The 27,445-nt window shown below is 40.9% G+C and overlaps 1 protein-coding gene and 1 long non-coding RNA gene across 9 annotated transcripts in view; one reads left to right on the top strand and one right to left on the bottom strand.

Moving 5' to 3' along the window:
• The window catches only part of LOC132593536 (uncharacterized), a 29,576-nt gene extending 8,066 nt beyond the window's left edge, over positions 1-21,510 (top strand). The window contains exon 2 of the long non-coding RNA XR_009559160.1: positions 15,391-21,510. This is a non-coding gene — a long non-coding RNA (uncharacterized lncRNA). The remainder of the gene's footprint in view (positions 1-15,390) is intronic.
• The window catches only part of ZNF133 (zinc finger protein 133), a 32,057-nt gene continuing 18,290 nt past the window's right edge, over positions 13,679-27,445 (bottom strand). For 7 of the 8 annotated variants that reach the window (XM_070043735.1, XM_070043736.1, XM_070043732.1 and 4 more), the window contains 3 exons: positions 25,914-26,040; positions 25,336-25,431; positions 13,679-15,592 (listed from right to left, as the gene is read on the bottom strand). In XM_070043735.1, coding sequence (XP_069899836.1) covers positions 13,836-15,592; positions 25,336-25,431; positions 25,914-26,040 — 1,980 coding nt within the window. In that variant the 3' untranslated portion in view covers positions 13,679-13,835. The remainder of the gene's footprint in view (positions 15,593-25,335; positions 25,432-25,913; positions 26,041-27,445) is intronic. The other variant, XM_070043733.1, reaches the window with a different exon arrangement.

The following is a 27,445-nucleotide window of genomic DNA, read 5'->3' as shown; positions in this document are numbered from 1 at the left end:
AGTAAAACTCACTATTTGCAGGTGACAAGATATTATGTGTAGAAAACCCTAAAGACTCCACCAAAAACTGTTAGAATAAATGAATTCAGAAAAGTTGCAGAGTACCAAGCAATATATAGAAATCTGTTGCATTTCTGTATACTAGTAACAAACTATCAAAGAAATTAAAAATCCTATTTACAATTGTGTAAAAAAGTATTAAATACCTAGGAATAAATTTAACCAAGATAGTGAAAAAACTGTATACTGAAAACTATAAGACATTGATGAAAGAAGTTGAAGACACAAATAGAAAAATATTCCATACTCATGGACTGGAAGAATTAATATTCTTAAAATAGCCATACTACCCAAAGCAATCTACAGATTAAATGCAATTTCTATCAAAATTCCAACGGTATTTTTCACAGAAGTAGAACAATCATAAAATCTATATGGAACCACAAAAGACCCTGAATAGCCAAAGCAATATTGAGAAAAAAGAACCAAGCCAGAGGTATCACGTTCTGTGATTTCAGACTATGTTACAAAGCCACAGTAATCAAAACAGTATGGTACTGGCCTAAAGCCAGACCCATATCAATGGAACAGAATAGAGAGTTCAGAAATAAACCCATGCATATATGGTCAATTAATTTACAACAAAGGAGCCAAGAATATACAATGGGAAAAGACAGTCTCTTTAATAAATGGTACTGGGAAAACTGAACAGCCACATGTAAAATAAACTGGACCACTGTCTTACACCATACACAAAAAGTAACTCAGAATGGACTAAAGGTTTGAATGTAAGACCTGAAACCATAAAACTCCTAGAAGAAAACATAGGCAGTAAGCTCTGTGACATTGGTCTTGGCAGTGATTTTTTGGATTTGACACTGAAAGCATAGTCAACGAAAGCAAAAATAAATGAGTCTCCATCAAACTGAAATGTTTCCTTTGCTGTGCACAGAAGCTATCAACAAAACGAAAAGGCAACCAACTGAATAGGATAAAATATTTGCAAATCATATCTATTAAGGGGTTAATATACAAAATACATAAAGAACTCACATAACTCAATAGCAAAACGCCAAACAATCTGATTAAAAAATGGGCAAAGGATCTGAATCGACATTTTTCCAAAGAAGACATACAGGTACATGAAGAGATAATGGCTCAACATCACTAATCATCAAGGAAATGCAAATCAAAACCACAATGAGATATCACCTCACAGCTGTTAGAATGGTTATTATCAAAATGACAAGAAATAACAAGTGTTGGTGAGGATGTGGAAAAAAGGGAACCCTTGTGCACTGTTGGTGGGAATGTAAATTGGTGCAGCCACTATGGAAAAATATTATGGAGGTTCCTCAAAAAATTAAAAATAGAACTATATATGATCCAGCAATTCCACTTCTGGGTATTTATCAAAAAAAAAAAAAACCTGAAAGTACTAACTTGAAAAGATATATGCAACACCCCATAGTCATTGCAGCATTGTTTACATTAGCCAAGATATGGAATCAACCTAAGTGTATATCAACAAATGAATAAAGAAGATTTATATATATATATACACATGCAATGGAATATTTTTCAGTTGGAAAAAGAAGGAAAGCTTGCCATTTGTTACAACATGGATGGACCTCGAGGGCATTATGCTAAGTGAAATATCAGAAAAAGAAAAATCAGGTATTATCTCACATACATGTGGAATCTAAAAGAAAAAACACCAAAAACATTTTAGATATAGAGAACAAATTGGTGGTTGCCAGAGGCCGGGTGGTAGGCAAAATGGGTGAAGGTGGTCAAAAGGTACAAAATTTCAGTTATAAAATAAGTCCTGGGATGTGATGTACAGCATGGTGACTATAGTTAGTAACACTGTATTGTAGATTTAAAGTTGCTAAGAGGGTAAATCTTAAAAGTTATCATCATAATAAAAAATTTTGTAACTATGGTGACAAATGTTAACTAGACTTATTGTGGTGATCATTTCACAATATATACAAATATCAAATCATGTTTTACACCCAAAACTAATATAACGTTGTATGTCAATTATACTTCAAAAAAAATCTTTCCTTTTGCTCCTGCTTTGAAATGCAGTATTTCTTATAAACCCAACGCCGGCATGTATAGGAATCTGTCTTACTTATTACAGCTCTATATATATATAGTATGTTTTTGAACTATCTTAGAGGAAGTCTCCCACCATTTATCAAAATTCTTTGCTTTTCTCCAAAATTTGCTCTTTTAGATGAAACTTGAAATCTATAATGGTCTACTAAAAATTTTATTAAATTATTTTTACTTTATTGTATTTATAGATCAAAGGAGGAATATACACCTCTAAAATATTGTCTTTTCCAGAATTCATGTTTGTGTCTTTTCAATTATATGTGCCTTTTAAAATATCCTCAGTAAAATCTTACAGTGTTCTTCTTTTAAACCTTAGATATTTCTTCATAAGTTAATGGTAGGTAAAGTGTTTCTTGATGTCAAAATTATGTTATCTTTAATGATATTTTCTCATTGGATTTTGCAGATATGTAAGAATTTTTATGTGTTTCTCATGGTTTTACTAAAAACCTCTTTAAAAATTTAAGACTCTTTTTTAGAGCAGTTTTAGGTTTGCAGAAAATTGTGGCAGTTTTAGGTTTGCAGAAAATTGTTCTCGTAGATAGTTTCCCCTAGTTTAACGTCTGTTAATGTGGCACATTTGTTACATTGGAACCACTATTGATAAGTCATTACTAACTGAAGTCCGTAGTTTACATTAGGGTTCACTTTGTGTTTTACGTTCTATGGGTTTTGACAAATGCATAACGTCACATATCCATCCCAGAACCAGACAGGGTAGTTTCAGTGCCCTGAAAATCCCACGTGCTCCACCTCCTCAGTCCTTCCCTTTTTCCTCCTGAACGCCTGGCAACCACTGATCTTTTTATGGTTTCCATAGTTTTGCCTTTTCCAGAATGTCATACAGTTGGAATCTTACATTATATAGCCTTTTCAGACTGGCTTCTTTTAAAAAAAATTTTAATTGAAGTAAATGTACAATATTCTACAGATACAATATAGTGATTCACAATTTTTAAAATATATACTCCATTTATCGCTAATAAAACATTTGCTATATTCCCTGCATTGTATAGTATATCCCTGTAGCTTATTTTATACATAATAGTTTGTACTTCTTAATCCCCTACCCCTGTCTAGCCCCTCCCCCCTTCCCTCTCCCCACTGGTAACCGCTAGTTTGTTCTCTATATCTGAGTCTGCTGCTGCTTTATAAAATTTTTTTAATTAATTAATTTTATTTATTTTATTTTTGGCTGCATTGGGTCTTCGTTGCTGCACACAGGCTTTCTCTAGTTGCGGCAAGCAGGGGCTACTCTTCATTGCAGTGCATGGGCTTCTCATAGTGGTGGCTTCTCTTTGTTGCAGAGCATGGGCTCTAGGCACGTGGGCTTCAGTAGTTGTGGCACGCGGGCTCAGTAGTTGTGGCACACTGACTTAGTTGCTCCGTGGCATGTGGAATCTTCCCGGACCAGGGATCACACCCATGTCCCCTACATTGGCAGGCGGATTCTTAACCACTGCACCACCAGGGAAGTCCCTGCTTTTTTTAAATATTACTAGTTTGTTGTATTTTTTAGAGTCCACATATAAGTGAGATCATACAGTATTTGTCTTTCTCTGACTTATTTTACTTAGCATAATGCCCTCCAAGTCCATCCACGTTGCTGCAAATGGCAAAATTTCATTTTTTACGACTTAGTATTCCATTTTGTGTGTGTGTGTGTATACACCATATCTTCTTTATCCATTTGTCTGTTGTTTGACACTTACGTTACTTCCATATCTTGCCAATTGTAAATAATACCGCTATGAACGTTGGGGTGCAAGTATCTTTTTGAATGAGTGTTTTTGCTTTTTGCAGATATGTACCTAGGAGTGGAATTCCTGGGTCATATGGTAGTTCTATTTCTAGATTTTTGAGGAACCTCCATACTGTTTTCCACAGCGGCTGTACCAATTTACATTCCCAGCAACAGTGTATGAAGGTTCCCTTTTCTCCGCATCCTTGCCAATATTTGTTATTTGTGTTCTTTTTGATGATAGCCATTCTGACAGGTGTGAGGTGACATCTCATTGTGGTTTTGATTTACATTTCCCCTATGATTAGCAATGTTGAGCATCTTTCCATGTGCCTGTTAGCCATCACATTTCCTCTTTGGAAAAATGTCTATTCAGTTCTTCTGCCCACTTTTTAAGTGGGTTTATTTTTTGATATTGAGTTGTATGAGCTGTTTATATATTTTGGATATTAACCCCTTATTGATCATATCATTTGCAAATATTTTCTCTCATTCAGTAGGTTGTCTTTTTGTCAATGGTTTCCTTTGCTATGCAGAAGCTTTTAAATTTAATTAGGTTCCATTTGTTTTTGCTTTTATTTCCTTTGCTTTAGGAGATAGATCGGAAAAAATATTGCTACGATTTATGTCAAAGAGCATTCTGCCTATGTTTTCCTCTAGGAGTTTTATGGTTTCTGGTCTTACATTTAGGCCTTTAATCCATTTTGAGTTTATTTTTGTATATGGTTTTAGAGAATGTTCTAATTTCATCCTTTTACATGTAGCCATCCAGTTTTCCTGGCACCACTTATTGAAGAGACTGTCTTTTCGCCATTGTATATTTTTGCCTCATTTGTCATAGACTAATTGACCATAAGTGTATGGGTTTATTTCTGAGCTTTCTATCCTGTTCCATTGATCTATGTGTCCTTTTTTTGTGCCAGTACCATACTCTTTTGCTGACTGTAGCTTTTTTTTCTAATTGATTTCTCTTGTTTCTTTTTACTTTTTTAAAAAAATATTTATTTATTTTTCTGTGCCAGGTCTTAATCGCTGCATGCGGGATCTTCATTGCGGCATGAGGACTCTTTTAGTTGTGGCATGCAGGTTCTTAGTTGCAGCATGCAGGATCTAGTTCCCTGACTAGGGATTGAACCTGGGCCCCCTGCACTGGGGGTGTGGAACCTTAACCACTGGACCACCAGGGAAGTCCTGATGACTGTAGCTTTGTAGTATAGTCTGAAGTCAGGGAGCGTGATTCCTCCAGCTCGGTTCTTCTTTCTCAAGATGGTTTTGGCTATTTGGGGTCTTTTGTGTTTCCATACAAATTTTAAAACTATTTGTTCTATTTCTGTGAAAAATGCTATTGGTATTTTTTTAAGAGATAAATTTTATTTATTTATTTGGTTGCACTGGGTCTTAGTTGTAGCACATGGGCTCCTTAGTTGTGGCATGTGAACTCTTAGTTGCAGCATGCATGTGGGATCTAGTTCCTTGAGCAGGGATCGAAGCCAGGCCCCCTGCATTAGGAGTACGGAATATTAACCACTGAGCCACTAGGGAAGTCCTGCTATTGGTATTTTGATAGGGCTTGCATTTAATCTATAGATTGCCTTGGGTAGTATGGTCATTTTAATGATATTGATTCTTCAATCCAGGAACACTGTATATCTTTCCATCTGTTTTTGTCGTCTTCAATTTCTTTCACCAGCATCTTATAGTTTTCAGAGTACAAGTCTTTTGCCTCCTTAGGTAGGTTTATTCCTACATATTTTCGTCTTTTTGATGTGATGGAACTGGCTTCTTTGTTTTATTGAAGTATAGTTGATTTACAATGTTAGTTTCAGGTGTATAGCATAGTGATTCAGTATTTTTACAGGTTATACTCCATTAAAAGTTATTACAAGATAATGGCTATAATTCCCTGTGTACAATATATCCTTGTTGTTTATCTATCTTATACATAGTAGTTTGTTTCTCTTAATCCTCACCACTAACTTGCCCCTCACCTTCCCTCTCCCGTCTGGTAACCATTAGTTTGTTTTCTGTATCTTTGAGTCTGTTTCTATTTTGCTATGTACATTCATTTGTATTTTTTATATTCCACATATGCAGTATTTGTCTTTGTCTGTCTGACTTATTTCAGTAGGCATAATATTCTCTAGGTCCAACCATGTTGCTGCAAATGGCAGCAGTTCGTTCTTTTTTATTGCTGAGTAATATTTCATTGTGTATATATACCACATCTTTATCTATTTTTCTGTTGATGGCCTCTTGGGCTGCTTTCATATCTTGGCTATTATACTGGCTTCTTTCACTTAGCAATATGCATTTAAGCCTCAAAGTGTTCTTCAAAAAATAATTCTTAGCTTTAAACAGAAAGACTAGAAATTAACAAGGTATGTGTACAAATCAAGAACCTAGGAAAAAATTCAGCCAAAGAAACCCAAGAAGAAAGATGAAAGAAATAAAAATATTACTCAAATTAATGCAATAAAAAAGGCCTAGGGCTTCCCTGGGGGCGCAGTGGTTGAGAGTCTGCCTGACGATGCAGGGGACACGGGTTCGTGCCGCGGTCTGGGAAGATCCCACATGAGCCCGTGAGCCATGGCCACTGAGCCTGCGCGTCCGGAGCCTGTGCTCCGCAACGGGAGAGGCCGCAACAGTGAGAGGCCCGCGTACCGCTAAAAAAAAAACCTAATTAGTAGTGACTAGTAGGACAACCACAATACTTGTCTACGTATGGATTTTCAGTTATAAGCTTACCAATATTCATATTCTTTAACATAATTTTCAGACGCGATTTATTAACCAATAGGCCATGAGAAATTACCATTAAATTTGTGTTTAGATTTTTTAAAAACTGATAGTGATTTCGAATTTGTTGCCGTTTTCTCAGGGAATATGGCTGAAACAGGTTCTGTTTCAGAGAACTGGAAGCAGAGATACAGATTATAAATTCTCTTCTTGGGTACAGAGGGGAAGGCAGGGGAGCCTTGGTATTTATATTGACTCAAACCCAGGCAGCTTCACCACTTACTGTTATACTATCTAGACTCAAATCATGAGGAATAAGAGAACGTCGTCAATCAGGACCTCAGACTCTGGGTCAGTCAGCAAGTGTCTCCCTTCAAGTAAAGAACACATATTTGGGGTTGTATTAATTTAACGTGAAGGAACTATCTGAAAAGGCTCATCAACACTAAACACTAAAATTTTACAAATCAGGACCTAATCGTCTCTTGGTTCCCACATTCTCCTATCAAAGCTCAGGGCAGTGGGGCAGCAGAGCACACGTTTTTCAGGATGGAAGACACCATTGTTTTCTCAGAAGTCTGAGCCCTGGTGGGAATCTCTGCAGTTAGACACATGAAGGAGAGTGGAGATGTGTTTTTAAAAAAAAAAAAAAAAAAAGCTACAGATGCAGTTGGAAGCATAGGGTATCCTCTGGATTTGAGATAAATTAAAATAGCAAAAGTAGAAAAGTATACTAGCATTGAAAGATATTTAATGGTTGACTTGGAAAAGGCCAGGCATCTTACCTTTTCTCTCCTACCTCTATATCCAGACTTGAGTACCATTTATTGTCAGGCTGTTGGTGGTGGTTTTTTCCACCTTTCACTGAATTTCTCCCACAGTTTAAGTGCCTCAGCATTTTGTTTATTTTATTTTGTCCCTTTCCTTTATAATTCCAATTCTAGACTCCTCAAACTGGCTTCTGAAGCCTCTAGAATTTGACAATTGGTAACAATTTATCTAATTTCCCTAATACGTTCCCTAAAATCCAGGCAAAGCAGTCTCTTTGTGGAAACTATAGCTGTTATTTCCATGCCTAAAAATTCTACTTCCAGTTTTTCCTGGGTTATTCTTTCTCTCCTCTGACTTTCCAAGTCCTTGTCATCATTCCCTGATCTCTCCCTAAAGTTCCACACCTTTAATGAAAACTTTCTTGGCTAACCCTCTCCTCTGTGAAGGCATCCCCTTTGGCTCACCAGTAGCACTGAGAGACTGGGGTACAGAAATGAGCCTTTCGCTGTGGACTGTCTCAATATTCTGTAAGGACTGCGTTGTTCTCTATAATACTGTATGGAGCCTGAGAACAGGGATTAGAACACAAAATTTTGCTTCTCCCGAGAAAGGCTCCCTGCAAATTGACATCACAAAACCAAGCACTCATTCTGGCCGGCCAGCAGGATGGTACACCCGCTTCTGAGATGTTTGCTTTCACACTTTATAGATTGATAAACAGGTACTTAGAGGATTTAACAATCCCAAACAATCAGCTGTGCGCCATAAACAGAGCAACGGTTTTTCAGAACCGTTTCTCTCAATTTGTTTTGGAAAAACTTAAGAAAACAATTGAAACGCTGTTGCTGCCAGTTTAGGATTTTACCAAGTGTGTGTGAGCTTTATTTTATTTTTTAAAAAATATTTATTTGGCCGCACCAGGTCTTAGTTGCAGCATGCGGGATCTAGTTCCCTGACCAGGGATCGAACCCGGGCCCCTGCATGGGGAGCACGGAGTCCTAACCACTGGGCCACCAGGGAAGTCCTGTAAGCTTTATTTTACATCGGCAATTTTAGGCCTCAAATATTTTTGTGGCACCAGATTTGTCCCTAGATTTTTATTCTTCTACCTATTATAGGATTTGGCTAGGTAAGGTTTTTAAAATTTTTAACTGAGATAAGATTCAGATAATATAAAATTTATCATTTTAACCATTTTTAAAGTATACAATTCAATGGCTTTTGACACATTCACAATGTTCTGCAGCCATCATCACTGTCTAGTTCCAGAACATTTTTATTACCCCAAATGGCAGCCCTTTATCACTAATAGGGAAGATACTCCCTATTTCCCCCTTCTCCTTAGCCGCTCGCAATCACTAATTTGCCTTGTGTCTCTTTGGATTGGCTTATTCTGGGTATTCATATAAATGGAATGTGTGCATGTTTCTGTGTGTGTTTTAACCATCATTCTATGAACGTGTGTATTGTATTGATGGATTTTCCTGTGCTGAACCAGGAAGCCACTCCGTCATAGTGTAAAATCCTTGTAACATGCTGCTGGATTTGGTTGCTAGCATTTTGTTGCGGGTTTTTCCATCAAGGTCCATAAAGGATATTAGTCTGTAGTTTTCTCATGTTGTCTCTGTCAGGCTTTGTATCAGGGTAATACTGGCCTCACAGAATGAATTAGGAAGAGGTTTTGTAAGATTTTGAGAAGAATTGGTGTAAAATCTTTAAGTGGTAGAAGTCGCCAGCAAAGCCATCTGATTCCGGGCTTTACTTTGTTGGAAGGTTTTTGATTACTGACTCGATCACCTTATTCGTATTGGTCTGTTCAGATTTCCTATTTATACAGGATTAAGGGTTTGTATGTTTCAAGCTATCTGTTCATCTAGGTTAACTAATTTGTTGACACAATAATTCACGGCATGCTCTTATAATCCTTTTCGGTTCTGTAAAGTCATTAGTAACGGCCCACTTTAATTTCTAATTTTAGTCATTTGAGGCTCCTCTCTTTTTGTCTTAGTCAGTTTCGCTAAAAGTTTGTCGGTGTTGTTGCTCTTTTCAAAGAAACTTTTTGTTTCATTGATTTGTGTCTATTAATTTCTATTGTCTATGTTAATTTCCACTCTTATCTTTGTTCTTTTATCCTTGCTTCAAGTTTGAGTTTGCCCTTTTTCTAGTTTCCTAAGTTCAAAGCTTAGGTTCATGATTTGAGATCTTCTTTTTATTTTTTAATTTTTTAAAATCTATTTATTTTTGGCTGCATTGTGTCTTCATTGCTGCGTGCGGGCTTTCCCTAGTTGTGGTGAGCGGGGGCTACTCTTTGTTGTGGTGCACGGGCTCAGTAGTTGTGGCTCGCAGGCTCAGTAGTTGCAGCGTGAGGGCTTAGTTGCTCCACGGCATGTGGGATCTTCCCTGACCAGGGCTCAAACCCATGTCCCCTGCATTGGCAGACAGATTCTTAACCACTGCACCACCAGGGAAGCCCCTAGATCTTCCTTCTTTTTAAACGTAGGCCTTTGTAGCTATAAATTTCCTGAGCACTACTTTTGCTGTACCCCGTAAGTTTCGTTGTGTTTTCATTTCATTCATCTCAAAGCAATTTAAAATTGAATAGTCATTAGTTTCCTTTTAATCTAAATTAATTTTGACAAAAAATTAATTTTGATCTTTTAGTTTTTAAAGTGGAATCAACCAGAAGGCAAGGGTGTAAGGGAAATAATTTTCCAGCATTGCTAATATAAACTCAAATTTTAGATTCCTTTTTTTCACTTTTTACATTTTTTGGAGTATAACAGGCTCTGCTGTTTACAACGTTGAGTTGAAAAATTATCTGCCCCCTCTGTGTTTTAAAATTCCCATGTTTCCCCATTTGATTTTAGCTGTCATAATCAGACAAATGGCATCAGAAAACTTCTTCCTTGCACCCATGGTGGAAACCTTAGCAGCAGGCTTTCATTGCTCCATTCAAAGCATTTTCTAGTTTCCCTTGCGATTCCTTCTTTGACCCACTGGTTGTTTGCAAGTGTGTTGTTTCCACACATCTGTGGAATTTCCAGTTTTCCTTGTTACTGATTTCTAGTTTCATTTTATTGTGGTCAGACAGAGAAGATACCCGGTATGATTTCAATCTTTTAGTATTTATTGAGAACTTTTCTATGGCCCTACATATTTTGGAGAATATTCCACATGCACTGGAGAAGCATGTGTATTCCACTGTTGGGTGGAGTGTTCTGTGCATGTCTGTTGGGTCTAGTTGGTTTACAGTAATGCTCAAGTCCTCTGTTTCCTTATTGATCTTCTGTCTAGTTTCTCCATCCATTATTTAAGGTGGGGCATTGAAATCTTCAATTATTATTGTAGAACTATTCCTCCCTTCAATTCTGTTAATTTTCTACTTCATATGTTGCGGGGCACTGTTACTAGGTGTGTATGTAATTGTCTACTTCATATGTTGCGGGGCACTGTTACTAGGTGTGTATGTAATTGTCTACTTCATATGTTGCGGGGCACTGTTACTAGGTGTGTATATAATTGTCTACTTCATATGTTGCGGGGCACTGTTACTAGGTGTGTATGTAATTGTCTACTTCATATGTTGCGGGGCACTGTTACTAGGTGTGTATATAATTGTCTACTTCATACGTTGCGGGGCACTGTTACTAGGTGTGTATGTAATTGTTACATCTTCTTGATGGATTAACCCTTTTATCAACATAGAATGTCATTGTCTCTTGAAACTTTTTTTTTTTTGCGTTACGCGGGCCTCTCACTGTTGTGGCCTCTCCCATTGCGGAGCACAGGCTCCGGACGCGCAGGCTCAGCGGCCATGGCTCACGGGCCCAGCCGCTCTGCAGCATGTGGGATCTTCCCAGACCGGGGCACAAACCCGCGTCCCCTGCATCAGCAGGCGGACTCTCAACCACTGCGCCACCAGGGAAGCCCTCTTGAAACAATTTTTGACTTGAAGTCCAGTATTGTGATATTAGTATAGCTGCCTCACCTCTGTTTTGGTTATTATTTGCATGGAATATCCTTTTTTCCATTCATTCACTTTCAACCTGTTTGTGCTTTTGGATCTAAAGTGAGAATCTCTGAGATAGCATATAGTTGGATCATGTGTTTTTTAATCCATTCTGCTGGTGTCCCTCTTCATTGGAGAGCTTAACCCATCTATATTCAAAGTAATTACTGATAAGGACGTACTTTTGCAACTGTGGTATTTTCTGTATAGCTTATATAAGTTTTGTTCCCCAATTCATCCAATACTGCCTTCTTTTGTGTTTAATTTTTTCAAGTGTATAATTTTGATTTTTTTCTCAAAATATAAATTCTGTGTATTTCTGTATGTACTTATTTACATATGTACAGGATATACTTCTGTATATTTTTTCTAGTTATTTTCTTCAAAATTACCCTGGAGATTAAAATTATCATCTTAATTTTCTAACCATCTAGTTTGAATTAATGCCAACTTACTTTCAATAGCATATAAAAATTATTCTATACAATTCCATCCCATCTTATGTTGTATTGTCACAACTTATATCTTTATACATTACATGCTCATTAACAGGTTTATGATTGTTTATTCATTTGTCTTTTAAATCACGTATGAGAAAGTTACATGCCAAAAATATGATAATACTGACTTCATACATAACTATGCAGCTACCTTTACTGGCATTATTATTATCATTTTGTATGGCTTCAAGTTACTATTCCAGTGTCCTTTCGTTCCAGCCTTGAGCATTTCTTGTAGGTCATGTCTATTAGTTATGAACTCCCTCAAACCTTCTGAGAATGTCTTAACTTCTCTACTTTTGCCAGACATAGAATTCTTGGTTGACCTTTTTTTCTTTCAAGCACATTAAATATACCATCCTGCTGCCTTCTGGCATCCATGGTATCTAACGAAAACCGGCTGTCGATCTTACTGAGGATCTCTTGTATGTCGCATGTCTCTTTCCATGCTTTCAAGATTCTCTCTTTTGACAGTCTGACCACGTGTCCTGGTGTGGGCTGTGAAGTTGAGCCAGGCACATGCCATCAGTTCCTTGACAAGTGCCTGGTACTGCCCCCTGGGAGTGACTCTCATGGCTTTTGTGTCTGCACTGTTATTCTTCCTTTTCCCTAAGAAATGGCCTGTTTACAGATCAGTATATTTCTCAGCCTGCCTCCCTGCCCATATAAACGTAGGCATTTTTCTCTGCCCTTTTCAGACTAAGCTGGTGTTTCTATTTCAAATGTCTTGGGTTTCCTATGCCTCTTAACTGAATTTCACTCCATTAGATGAAACCAAACCTACAAACCTTTTCAAGTCAGGCCCCTCTCTGGTTTGGGTTGAGTGTAGGGTGCCGTGGGATGATACCCTTAAAACTCATAGAAACCATTTTGTGGAGTTGGTAGGGTCTAGGAGCTGCATACTGAAATCTTCTGAAGTCTTAAAGGTTTTCATAGTTGCAACCTTGAGATGATCCTTACCTTAAAGGCCACTTGTTTAAAGCAAAACCACTGTGGATGGGAACACAATGAAGGAAGTATGGTTGAGAATCTTCAAATATGATTAAATATCTTTTCACTATGATAAACAGCCTTGTGGTTGGAGAACTAAGTTTTAACTCTCTGGAGGGTGTGTGGCTAAGGGACCTTAGGCCAGTTACTGGATAGTTGGCACGAGGGCTGGGCATGGGGTGGAGTGCCAAGGAGCACAACTGAAAGTTCTAACCCTGATGTTACAGGGCTGATTTGGGAATGTGGCTTCAAGTCTTATTCCTGTTACCGGAGGGCTTAGGAGGGCACCTGCTTACAGGCTGTCTCATTATCGGAGCACCATGTTCTTGGTGATCTGAATGGGTGTGACTGGAGACCCAAGGTTGTCATAGCCAGAGGACCAGGCTCTGAGACTGGAGTGCTGGGGACGATATGTTGTCAAGGGGGCCCCAAAACATGAGGACTAGGGACTAAAGCCTGAAAAAAAGCAATAAAGGTAGTTAGGGGATGATTCAGCAAAGGCAACAATGTAGATGTTTCAGAGCCAGGAGGAGAGGGGCAAGAAAGGGGGCTGCAGATGAGAGGAATGGCTAGGGGAAGCCATATTTCCTGGAAGATTCCCTCCCCTCACCTAAATCCCCTGAATACAGTCCCCAGATTCTCTCCCTATACAGGACTTTTCCAATAAATACGGAGTGACTCAGTTCTTATGTCTTAGAAGGAATTGAATTTTTATGGAATAGTGGACTCAATAGCTCAAGATTTCCGTTAACACTCCTTATTCCCTATCTTTATAGAGGAGAGAATGAAATACACAGCCAAGGTTTGTAAAGAAGCAGTTTATTAGAACAAAAGACCACAAAACATGAAGACTTAGCATGGAGGAAGTAAACGAAGGCAAATGTCCTTTGACCACTTACGGAATGCGTTTTATGAAAGTGTACGATGTTTGATTATCCAGTCCTCACCACCGTCTTCACTCTCAGAGAGAGTGCAAGGGGTCAGAAGATTGCTCTGAGTAGGCCTCGGGGTCAGACTGAAGTCGCAGTTTGTGGTGGGCGGACTTCATCCTCCTGTGTCTGCTGAGGTGAGACTTCTGGCTAAAGCCCTGTCCACACGTCTTGCACACATAAGGCTTCCTGCCCTGGTGTGTCATCTGATGTAACATGAGGTGTGACTTTTGGGGAAAGCCTTGGCCACACTCTCTGAATAGACAGGGCTTCTCTTCCGAGTGTACCCATTTGTGCGTGATTAAAGCTGACTTATTGCTGAAGCCGAGTCCACACTGCCGGCACGTGTAAGGCTTTTCCCTCGAGTGTTTCCGCCTGTGCCGGATGAGACCTGCCTGGTGACTGAAGCCTCGCCCACACTCCCTGCACACGTACGGCTTTTCCCCTGAGTGTGTCCTCTGGTGTGCAACAAGGTTTGACTTCTGGCTGAAGCCTCGCCCGCACTCCTCACACACCATGGGCTTTTCCCCTGAGTGTGTCCTCTGGTGTCTGATGAGATTTGACTGCTGGCTGAAGCCTCGCCCACAGTCCTTACACACAATGGGCTTATCCCCTGAGTGTATGTTCTGGTGTCTGTTGAGGTGTGACTTGAGACTAAAGCCTCGCCCACACACCCCACACACGTAAGGCTTCTCCCCAGTGTGTGTCCGCCTGTGTGAGATGAGGGTTGAATTCTGGCTGAAGCTGTGCCCACACACGCCACACACATAAGGCTTCTCCTTGGAGTGTGTCCTCTGGTGGTTGACAAGGGTGGTTCTCTGCCTGAAGCACCGCCCACACTCCTTGCAGGCATAAGGCTTCTCCCCAGAGTGTGTCCTCTGGTGTGAGATGAGGTTCGACCTGTCGCTGAAGCCCAGTCCACAGTCACTGCACACGATGGTCTTCTCCTCCAAGTGCGTCCTCTGGTGTCTGACGACGGCTGACTTCTGGCTGAAGCCTTTCCCACATTCCTGGCACACGTAGGGCTTCTCCCCAGAGTGTGTCCGCTGGTGTATGATGAGGTTTGACTTCTGGCTGAAGCCTCGCCCGCACTCGCTGCACATGTAAGGCTTCTCACCTGAGTGTGTCCTCTCGTGTATGATGAGTGTCGACTTGCGGTTAAAGCCTCGCCCACACTCCCTGCACACGATGGGCTTCTCCCCCGAGTGTGCCTTCTGGTGTCTGGCAAGGCTTTTCTTTAGGCTAAAGCCCTTCTCACACACCCCGCACACATACGGCTTCTCCCCTGAGTGTATCCTCTGGTGACTGAGCAGGTTTGTCATCTTGCTGAAGCCCAGGCCACACTCCCCACAGTTGACTGTTCCAAATCCTAAGACTTCTATCCTCTTCAACAGTCTGTCTGTTTCCTCGGGATTCCCTGTCTGAGCTGGGCTGGCCACTCCCTCCACGCCTTGGATGCCATCCCCAGAGTTGACCGGCTGCTGCTGGGGTGGCGGCCTGGGGAACATGCCTGAAGTCCTTTTCTTTGTCTTTCCAAACAAAGGCTGGGTGCTTTCTCTCTCCTGACCTTCTGCTTTGTCATTCCAGGGATTTCCATCAGAGGCTCGCTGCTGCTGCTGCTGCTGCTGATCCCCAGGGCACGGAGCTCCTGGCCGGACAGGCTCTTCTGCACACCAGCACGTGAAGATCCAGGGAGGGTGACTACACAGCATGTGCTGCATGCGGAGCTGCTGACTGGGGAAGTCTGGAGGGCGGAAGGGACCGAGGTGGAGTTCTGGCTTTGGTTCTGCTGCAGAGAGAGAAGCGTGAGTCAGAACTGAGACCCGAGGCAGCCGGAGCAGTTCTGCCTCATCTGATGTTAAGACTTGATTCCCTGTTCTTCCAAATGCTTAGAACTTATGGGCTACCCGGCAAGACTTCCTTCACAGGACCTGCTACATTTACCTCCTAACGCCCAGCCACCACGGTGATAGAAACTGGGCCCAAACGGTATTCTATGACAGAGAGATCTAACCACAGGACCCTCGTGGAAGGGTCTTTGTCTCCCCTGTTTCCCTAGGAGAATGGGGTGGAAGGAGAGCAGTCATTCAGACTGGAGGACCCCTGGTGGAGGAGGCAGCATAGTCGTGGTTAAAGAGATAACGAGCAAAAACACCTGAACTGGAGTGTCCCACCTCACTAACAAATATTCATTAGAGGATTACTTTGTACCAGAATTTCTACAAGGCAGTAGGCGTTCAGCAATAAACAACACAAACATAGTCTAGGCCCCCCAGTGAATGGTACCCCTGACCAATTCAAGCCCTGTTAACTTCCATAATTAATCTAAATAAAAATTTCCCCAGGGGGAGGAACCAAGATGGCGGAGTAGAAGGACATGCTCTCACTCCCTCTTGCAAGAACACCAGAATCACAACGAGCTGCTGGACAATCATTGACAGGAAGACACTGGAACTCACCAAAAAAGATACCCCACATCCAAAGACAAAGGAGAAGCCACAATGAGACGGTAGGAGGGGCACAATCACAGTAAAATCAAATCCCATAACTGGTGGGTGGGTGACTCACAGACTGGAGAATAATTATACCACAGAAGTCCACCCACTGGAGTGAAGGTTCTGAGCCCCACGTCAGGCTTCCCAACCTGGGAGCCCGGCAACGGGAGGAGGAATTCCTATAGAGAATCAGACTTTGAAGCCTAGCAGGAATTGATTGCAGGACTTCAACAGGACTGGGGGATACAGAGACTCCACTCTTGGAGGGCACAAAGTAGTGTGTGCATTGGGACCCAGGGGAAGGAGCAGTGACCCCAGCGGAGACTGAACCAGACCTACCTGCTAGTGTTAGAGGGTCTCCTGCAGGGGTGGGGGGTGGCTGTGGCTCATCGTGGGGACAAGGAAACTGGCAGCAGAAGTTCTGGGAAGTACTCCTTGGCGTGAGCCCTCCCAGAGTCTGCCATTAGCCCCACCAAAGAGCCCAGGTAGGCTCCAATGTTGGGCTGCCTCAGGCCAAACAACCAACAGGGAGGGAACCCAGACCCACCCATCAACAGTCAAGTGGATTAAAGTTTTACTAAGCTCTGCCCACCAGAGCAACAGTCAGCTCTACCCACCACCGGTCCCTCCCATCAGGAAACTTGCACAAGCCTCTTAGATAGCCTCATCCACCAGAGGGCAGACAGCAGAAGCAAGAAGAACTACAATCCTGCAGCCTGTGGGGGGGGGGGGGGAAATTCACAGAAAGAGAGACAAGATGAAAAGGCAGAGGGCTATGTACCAGATGAAGGAACAATATAAAACCCCAGAAGAACAACTAAATGAAGTGGAGATAGGCAACCTTCCAGAAAAAGAATTCAGAATAATGAGAGTGAAGATGATCCAGGACCTCAGAAAAAGAATGGAGGCAAAGATCGAGAAGATGCAAGAAATGTTTAACAAAGACCTAGAAGAATTAAAGAACAAACAAACAGAGATGAACAATACAATAACTGAAATGAAAACTACACTAGAAGGAATCCATAGCAGAATAACTGAGGCAGAAGAACGGATAAGTGACCTGGAAGGCTTGAATGGTGGAATTCACTGCTGCGGAACAGAATAAAGAAAAAAGAATGAAAAGAAGTGAAGACAGCCTAAGAGACCTCCAGGACAATATTAAACGCAACAACATTCACATTATAGGGGTCCCAGAAGGAGAAGAGAGAGAGAAAGGACGCAAGAAAATATTTGAAGAGATTATAGTCGAAAACTTCCCTAACATGGGGAAGGAAATAGCCACCCAAGTCCAGGAAGCACAGCAAGTCCCATACAGGATAAACCCAAGGAGAAACACGCTGAGACACATAGTAATCAAATTGGCAAAAATTAAAGACAAAAATTATTGAAAGCAGCAAAGGAAAAATGAAAAGTAACATACAAGGGAACTCCAATAAGGTTAACAGCTGATTTCTCAGCAGAAACTCTACAAGCCAGAAGGGAGTGCCATGATATAAAGTGATGAAAGGGAAGAAACTACAACCAAGATTACTCTATCTGGCAAGGATCTCATTCAGATTCGATGGAGAAATCAAAAGCTTTACAGACAAGCAAAAGCTAAGAGAATTCTGCACCACCAAACCAGCTCCACAACAAATGCTAAAGGAACTTCTCTAAGTGGGAAACACAAGAGAAGAAAAGGACCTACAAAAACAAACCCAAAACAATTAAGAAAATGGTAAAGGAACATACACATCGATAATTACCTTAAACGTGAATGGATTAAATGCTCCAACCAAAAGACACAGGCTTGCTGAATGGATACAAAAACAAGACCCATATATATGCTGTCTACAAGAGACCCACTTCAGACCTAGGGACACATACAGACTGAAAGTGAGGGGATGGAAAAAGATATTCCATGCAAATGGAAATCAAAAGAAAGCTGGAGTAGCAATACTCATATCAGATAAAATAGACTTTAAAATAAAGAATGTTACAAGAGACAAGGAAGGACACTACAAAATGATCAAGGGGTCAATCCAAGAAGAAGATATAACAATTATAAATATATATGCACCCAACACAGGAGCACCTCAATACATAAAGCAAGTGCTAACAGCTATAAAAGAGGAAATCGACAGTAACACAATAATAGTGGGGGACTTTAACACCTCACTTACACCAATGGACAGATCATCCAAAATGAAAACAAATAAGGAAACAGAAGCTTTAACTAACACAATAGACCAGATAGATTTAATTGATATTTATAGGACATTCCATCCCAAAACAGCAGATTACACATTCTTCTCAAGTGCACACGGAACATTCTCAAGGATAGATCACATCTTGGGTCACAAATCAAGCCTCAGTAAATTTAAGAAAACTGAAATCATATCAAGCATCTTTTCTGACCACAACGCTATGAGATTAGAAATGAATTACAGGGAAAAAAACATAAAAAACACACATGGAGGCTAAACAATACGTTACTAAATAACCGAGATCACTCAAGAAATCAAAGAAGAAATCAAAAAATACCTAGAAACAAATGACAATGAAAACATGACGACCAAAACCTATGGGATGCAGCAAAAGCAGTTGTAAGGGGGAAGTTTATAGCTATACAAGCCTACCTCAAGAAACAAGAAAAATCTCAAGTAAACAATCTAACCTTACACCTAAAGGACCTAGAGAAAGAAGAACGAACTAAACCCAAAGCAGAAGGAAAGAAATCATAAAGACCAGAGCAGAAATAAGTAAAATAGACACAAAGAAAACAACAGCAAAGATCAATAAAACTAAAAGCTGGTTCTTTGAGAAGATAAACAAAATTGATAAACCATTAGCCAGACTCATCAAGAAGAAGAGGGAGAGGACTCAAATCAATAAAATTAGAAATGAAAAAGGAGAAGTTACAACAGACACCACAGAAATATAAAGCATCCTAAGAAACTACTACAAGCAACTCTATGCCAATAAAATGGACAACCTGGAAGAAATGGACAAATTCTTAGAAAGGTATAACCTTCCAAGACTGAAACAGGAAGAAATAGAAAATATGAACAGACCAATCACAAGTAATGAAATTGAAACTGTGATTAAAAATCTTCCAACAAACAAACGTCCAGGACCAATGGCTTCACAGGTGAATTCTATCAAACACTCAGAGAAGAGCTAACACCCATCCTTCTCAAACTCTTCCCAAAAATTGCAGAGGAAGGAACACTCCCAAACTCATTCTATGAGGCCACCAGCACCCTGATACCGAAACCAGACAAAGATACTACCAAAAAAAAAAAAAAAAAAAAAAAATTACAGACCAATATCACTGATGAATATAGATGCAAAAATCCTCAACAAAATACTAACAAACAGAATCCAACAGCACATTAAAAGGATCAAATACCATGATCAAGTGGGATTTATCCCAGGGATGCAAGGATTCTTCAATATACGCAAATCAATCAATGTGATACACCACATTAACAAATTGAAGAAGAAAAACCATATGAGCATCTCAATAGATGCAGAAAAAGCTTCTGACAAAATTCAACACCCATTTATGATAAAAACTCTCCAGAAAGTGGGCATAGAGGGAAGCTACCTCAACATAATAAAGACCATATATGACAAACCCACAGCAAACATCATTCTCAATGGTGAAAAACTGAAAGCATTTCCTCTAAGATCAGGAACGAGACAAGGATGTCCACTCTCACCACTATTATTCAACATAGTTTTGGAAGTCCTAGCCACGGCAATCAGAGAAGAAAAAGAAATAAAAGGAATACAAACTGGAAAAGAAGAAGTAAAACTGTCATTGTTTGTAGATGACATGATACTATACATAGAGAATCCTAAAAATGCTACCAGAAAACTACTAGAGCTAATCAGTGAATTTGGTAAAGTTGCAGGATACAAAATTCATGAACAGAAGTATCTTGCATTCCTATACACTAATGATGAAAAATCTGAAAAAGAAATTGTGGAAACACTCGCATTTACCATTGCAACAAAAGGAATAAAATACCTAGGAATAAACCTACCTAGGGAGACAAAAGACATGTATGCAGAAAACTGTAAGACACTGTTGAAAGAAATTAAAGATGATACCAACAGATAGAGAGATATACCATGTTCTTGGATTGGAAGAATCAATATTGTGAAAATGACTATACTACCCAAAGCAATCTACAGATTCAATGCAATCCCTATCAAATTACCAATGGCAGTTTTTACGGAACTAGAACAAATCATCTTAAAATTTGTATGGAGATACAAAAGACCCCGAATAGCCAAAGCAGTCTTGAAGGAAAAAAATGGACTGGAGGAATCAGACTCCCTGACTTCAGACTATACTACAAAGCTACAGTAACGAAGACAATATGGTACTGGCACAAAAACAGAAACATAGATCAATGGAACAAGATAGAAAGCCCAGAGATTAAACCCACACACCTATGGTCAACTAATCTATGACAAAGGAGGCAAAGATATACAATGGAGAAAAGACAGTCTCTTCAATAAGTGGTGCTGGAAAACTGGACAGCTACATGTAAAAGAATGAAATTAGAACACTCTGTAACACCATACACAAAAATAAACTCAAAGTGGATTCTAGACGTGAATGTAAGACCGGACACTATAAAACTCCTAGAGGAAAACATTGGAAGAACACTCTTTGACATAAATCACAGCAAGATCTTTTTTGATCCACCTCCTAGAGTAATGGAAATAAAAACAAAAATAAACAAATGGGACCTAATGAAACTTCAAAGCTTTTGCACAGCAAAGGAAACCATACACAAGACAAAAAGACAACCCTCAGAATGGGAGAAAATATTTGTAAACGAATCAACGGACAAAGGATTAATCTCCAAAATATATAAACAGCTCATGCAGCTCAATATTAAACAAACAACCCAATCCAAAAGTGGGCAGGAGACCTAAATAGACATTTCTCCAAAGAAGACATACAGATGGCCAAGAAGCACATGAAAAGCTGCTCAAGGGCTTCCCTCGTGGCGCAGTGGTTGAGAGTCCACCTGCCGATGCAGGGGACACGGGTTCGTGACCCGGTCCAAGAAGATCCCATATGCCGCGGAGCGGGTAGGCCTGTGAGCCATGGCTGCTGAGCCTGAGCGTCCAGAGCCTGTGCTCCGCAACGGGAGAGGCCACAACAGTGAGAGGCCCACGTACTGCCAAAAAAAAAAAAAAAAATAGAAAACACTCCCATTTACCATTGCAACAAAAAGAATAAAATATCTAGGAATAAACCTACCTAAGGAGACAAAAGACCTGTATGCAGAAAATTATAAGACACTGATAAAAGAAATTAAAGATGATACAAACAGATGGAGAGATAATACCATGTTCTTGGATTGGAAGAATCAATATTGTGAAAATGACTATACTACCCAAAGCAATCTACAGATTCAATGCAATCCCTATCAAACTACCAAGGGCATTTTTCACAGAACTAGAACAAAAAATTTCACAATTTGTATGGAAACACAAAAGACCCCAAATAACCAAAGCAATCTTGACAATGAAAAATGGAGCTGGAGGAATCAGCCTTCCTGGCTTCAGACTATACTACAAAGCTACAGTAATCAAGACAGTATGGTACTGGCACAAAAACAGAAATATAGATCAGTGGAACAGGATAGAAAGCCCAGAGATAAACCCACGCACATATGGTCACCTTATCTTTGATAAAGGAGGCAAGAATATACAGTGGAGAAAAGACAGCCTCTTCAATAAGTGATGCTGGGAAACTGGACAGGTACATGTAAAAGTATGAAATTAGAACACTCCCTAACACCATAGACAAAAGTAAACTCAAAATGGATTAAAGACCTAAATGTAAGGCCAGACACTATCAAGCTCTTAGAGGAAAACATAGGCAGAACACTCTGACATAAATCACAGCAAGATCCTTTTTGACCCACCTCCTAGAGAAATGGAAATAAAAACAAAAATAAACAAATGGGACCTCATGAAACTTCAAAGCTTTTGCACAGCAAAGGAAACCATAAACAAGACCAAAAGACAACCCTCAGAATGGGAGAAAATATTTGCAAATGAAGAAACTGACAAAGGATCAATCTCCAAAATTTACAAGCAGCTCATGCAGCTCAATATCAAAAAAACAAACATCCCAATCCAAAAATGGGCAGAAGACCTAAATAGACATTTCTCCAAAGAAGATATACAGATTGCCAACAAACACATGAAAGAATGCTCAACATCATTAATCATTAGAGAAATGCAAATCAAAACTACAATGAGATATCATCTCACACTGCTCAGAATGGCCATCGTCAAAAAATCTAGAAACAATAAATGCTGGAGAGGGTGTGGAGGAAAGGGAACCCTCTTGCACTGTTGGTGGGAATGTAAATTGATACAGCCACTATGGAGAACAGTATGGAGGTTCCTTAAAAAACTAAAAATAGGGGCTTCCCTGGTGGCGCAGTGGTTGGGAGTCCGCCTGCCGATGCAGGGGACACGGGTTCGTGCCGTGGTCCGGGAAGATCCCACATGCTGCGGAGCGGCTGGGCCCGTGAGCCATGGCCACTGGGCCTGTGCGTCCGGAGCCTGTGCTCCACAACGGGAGAGGCCACAACAGTGAGAGGCCCACGTATTGCAAAAAAAAAAAAAAAAAAAAGAGAGTCATGTACCAAAATGTTTATTGCAGCTCTATTTACAATAGCCAGGACATGGAAGCAACCTAAGTGTCCATCAACAGATGAATGGATAAAGAAGATGTGGCACATATATACAATGGAATATTACTCAGCCATAAAAAGAAACGAAACTGAATTATTTGTAGTGAGGTGGATGGACCTAGAGTCTGTCATACAGAGTGAAGTCAGTCAGAAAGAGAAAAGCAGATACTGTATGCTAACACATATATATGGAATCTAAGAAAAAAAAAAAGTTCATGAAGAACCTAGGGGCAAGATGGGAATAAAGACACAGACCTACTAGAGAATGGACTTGAGGATATGGGGAGGGGGAAGGGTAAGCTGTGACAAAGTGAGAGAGTGGCATGGACATATATACACTACCAAACGTAAAATAGATAGCTAGTGGGAAGCAGCCACATAGCACAGGGAGATCAGCTCAGTGCTTTGTGACCACCTAGAGGAGTGGGAAAGGGAGGGTGGGAGGGAGGAAGATGCAAGAGGGAAGAGATATGGGAACATATGTATATGTATAACTGATTCACTTTGTTATAAAGCAGAAACTAACACAGCATTGTAAAGCAATTATACTCCAATAAAGATGTTAATAAAGAAAGAAAGAAAGAAAGAAAAATGTATCCGCTAAGTATCTAAGTTATTCTGCTAAAGAAGGTAAAGGAAAATTTGCTCTTCATTAATGAACGGTTAGGAAAAATACCATATCTAAAAATGAAAAATTCACTGGCCAGAACTTAGTAGCATATTGGAGATGACAGATCAACAGAAATCAATCTGAAGAACAGAGAGGGGGGGAAAAAAAAAAAAGACAGGCTCGACAACCTGTGGGACAATGTAAAAAGGACTAATACACATGTAACTGTAGTCCCCAAAAGGGGGAGAGAGGGGAACAGAAAAAAACCATGATAGGGCTTCCCTGGTGGCGCAGTGGTTGAGAGTCTGCCTGCCGATGCAGGGGACACGGGTTTGTGCCCCGGTCTGGGAAGATCCCACATGCCGCAGAGCGGCTGGGCCCATGAGCCATGGCCACTGGGCCTGCGCGTCCAGAGCCTGTGCTCCGCAACGGGAGAGGCCACAACAGTGAAAGGCCCGTGTACCACAAAAACAAAAAAAAAACCATGATAGAATAATGCCCCAAAATTCCCCAAATTTGGCTCTAGCCATAAATTTATAGATTCAGAAATCTCAGCAAGCCCTAAGCAGGGAAAATACAAAGAAAAGCATGTTTCCTCAGTTACGACACAGTCAAAGAGCTGAACACCAAACATATACAGAAAACTCTGAAAGTAGTCAGAGGTTTAAAAAGAAAAGTAACAAAAAAACCAAGGTAATAATTGTGTAAATGACAGCTGATTTCTCATCAGAAACAGCAGAGGCCAGAACAGGGGAACAGTATCTTTAAAGGAGTTAAAAAATAAACCAAACTAGAATTCTATATCCAGTGAGAATATCCTTCGAGAATGAAGATGAAATACACATTCAGAAAAACAAAATTTAAATGAATACACTGCCACCTGTACAAGAAATGCTAGACAACTAAAATGCTATCAGGTAGAAACTCAAATCTTCAGGAAAATAAGAGCACAGAAAATGGTAAATTATCTGGATGAGTATAAAAACACTTTTTCATTTGATTAAAAAATACGTATAAGTGCTTAAAACAAATATTTTAACATTGTATTAGGGAGTTTAGAAGGTATAGAGGGGCAGTACAAATGACAACTACAGAATAAAGCAAGTGGGGAAAAAGGTTTAATTTGAAGTGTGCAATTGCACTGTTCTTAAATTTTACATAAAGTGGTATCCAGAATAAGTAGAAAAGGAAAAGTGAAGGCTGTATATTGTAATCCCTTTGAGCAGGGGTCAGCAAACTTTTTCTTAAATGGCCAAACTAGTAACTAGTTTAGGCTCTGGGGGCTAAGAGACAAAATTGAGGATTATATAGGTATTTACATAACCGTTTAAAGTTTCACCCTCCTGGGTGAAATCCATTCTTACAATTTTTTTAGAATTCCATTTCAATTTCCCAGTTGGCTTTTTATAGCCTTCCTTCCTCCCACTGGGCTTGCCTTTTTTCTTTAGCTCACTCAGTTTTACTTCCACATTCTTGCTTGATCTTTTAAAAATATAGTAACAAGAGCAAGAAGCCTATGAATGTGGGAGAGAACTGAGTGAGGCAGAGAGGGCAAAAAGGGAAAGCTCGAGTGCAGATGAAGGGCTGGAAGGTCACATGGTGGGCAGCACACAGGGTGGCCCCAGGGCCAGCACAACAGCCTCCCTCCCCAGCACCTGAGCGACGCCTTCTTGCCCCCAACCCCCTGGGCTGCCCAGTGTTCCCCACTCACCCGAGCCGGTGGCAGGTGGGCATTTTCTCTCTTCTCTCCAGGTTTCCTTCCCTTGCTCCAGCTGGGTGATGAGTTTGGGTTTAGAAAATGGAATCCCTGCTCATAGGAAAAGAAAACAATATGGCTGTAGGTTATAGGCTCAAAAGCCAGTTCCTGAACTCAGAGCCACACTGGGTGGGGAATTTCAAAAGGTGGTGGGAAAGATCTGAGAGTGGGGAGCTCTCTGCAGGGGAGGGGAAACCAGGATGACAGCTCACTGACCCTACTCCATCCTGGGGAGAGAACAACTCCCTCATTTAAAAGAAGATAATAACTAGGAAGACATGTCATGCTTACCCAAGAGACTGGGAGAAAAGGCCTAGAAATGCAGATTATCACATACACAACACACAGACACACACGCACCTCTACACATTTCAATTCTACAAAATCAGACCTTCTCTGGGGAAAGAGGGAACAGAGTGTCTCTGCTTTTGAGTCCAACCCAAAGGCAAAGTCAGAAAGCAAGACAGCTGCTTCAAGCACAGCCTAAAGTACCCAGCTGCTGGGATACGGGTCCTGAGAGATGCCAGGCTTACCCAGCGAGACCAGGTTGCTGTAGTTCTCCAGCATCACCTCCCGGTACAGGGACCTCTGAGCAGGGCTCAGCAGCATCCACTCCTCCTGGGTGAAATCCACAGCCACATCTCTGAATGCCATGTGTGCCTGTAACACAGAATACAGCCCTGCTCACCCAGGAGCCAGCCTTGCCCAGGACTCAGGGTCAGGGGCAGGCAGAAGCCTGCCCGGGGAGAGGTAGGTGAGATATCTAGATTTTGTCTTTGACCCTGGTGCTCTGTGTTCCAAGACTTTTAACCCCTGTCACTATCGGGGCAGTGGCACTTAACCTACACATTCGAGATACTGAATAGGCTGTTTCGGAGAATACCTACCAAAAAATGGAGTCTTTAACTTTGGGGAACATTAGGCTGAGGGAAGAGCAAATAACAAGAGCAAATCTAGGCTGAGGGAAGAGCAAATAACATAAAAATTAAACAACAGTAAAGCAACAGACTTTAAGAATTTAAAAGAATAGTCTGAACAATGTTTTTTTTTTTAAGCTTTGGTTCTGTTACTTGTTTATTTATTTTTGGCTGCGTTGGGTCTTCGTTGCTGCACGTGGGCTTTCTCTAGTTGCGGCGAGTGGGGGCTACTTTTTGTGGTGCATGGGCTTCTCATTGGGTGGCTTCTCCTATGGCGGAGCACGGGCTCTAGGCACACGGGCTTCAGAAGTTGTGGCTCGCGAGCTCTAGAGCACAGGCTCAGTAGTTGCGGCGCATGGGCTGAGTTGCTCCACGGCACGTGGGATCTTCCCGGACCAGGGCTCGGACCCATGTCCCCTGCATTGGCAGGCGGACTCTTAACCACTGCGCCACCAGGGAAGCCCTGAACAATGGTTTTAAATGTTGAAGCATCAGAATGAAGTTAGTACCATTCAATTATGGCAAAGACCAAATACAACTCAGTCCTTCCCTTCAATCCCATCGGGCCCCTTCGGCCTTCCCTGGCCTGAGAGGCACAAGCAGCGAGTGGTAAAGAGCATGAACTTGAATCCTACTGCCTTGGTTTGGGGCCCACCCCCCCCGTCAACTAGCACCTCTGTTTTCTCACTTACGAAATGTGGGTAACAGTCCATTAAACTTCCCGTCCCACACTGTGGATGCTCAGCGTGGACGTTCTTGGCTACTTGGTCTACAAATTCATCTCTATGTGCCATTCTCATCCGCCTGCCCCATTTTACTATCTTTACCTCAACACTATTTCAAAATGGAAAGTACACTGGAATATAGACATCAGGAAAGGTTTCATGAGAGGCCCAGGAACTTGGTCTTGAGGGAAGGGCAGGAATCAAGGGAAGAGGAAGGTGCCAGGTATTCCTGATGAGGCGTGTGGGGAGCAAAGCAGAGGACACTGTGGGCCAAGAAAGAGAGAGCCTGAATCATGGGAAGCAGGACCACTTGGGAGGAATAAAAGGCACCTAGTGGTAGAATACAGAATAGGTCGCGTGTAGTAGCAGCCTGTAGGTTTTAAATTTTTATTGTAAAATATACAGAAACATTTTACTACTTTT

The sequence above is a fragment of the Globicephala melas genome, chromosome 15 (assembly GCF_963455315.2).
Source record: "Globicephala melas chromosome 15, mGloMel1.2, whole genome shotgun sequence".
Classification (NCBI taxonomy): domain Eukaryota; kingdom Metazoa; phylum Chordata; class Mammalia; order Artiodactyla; family Delphinidae; genus Globicephala; species Globicephala melas.
Note: the sequence above shows the minus strand (reverse complement) of the source record. Positions and strands in the feature narration are given on the sequence as shown.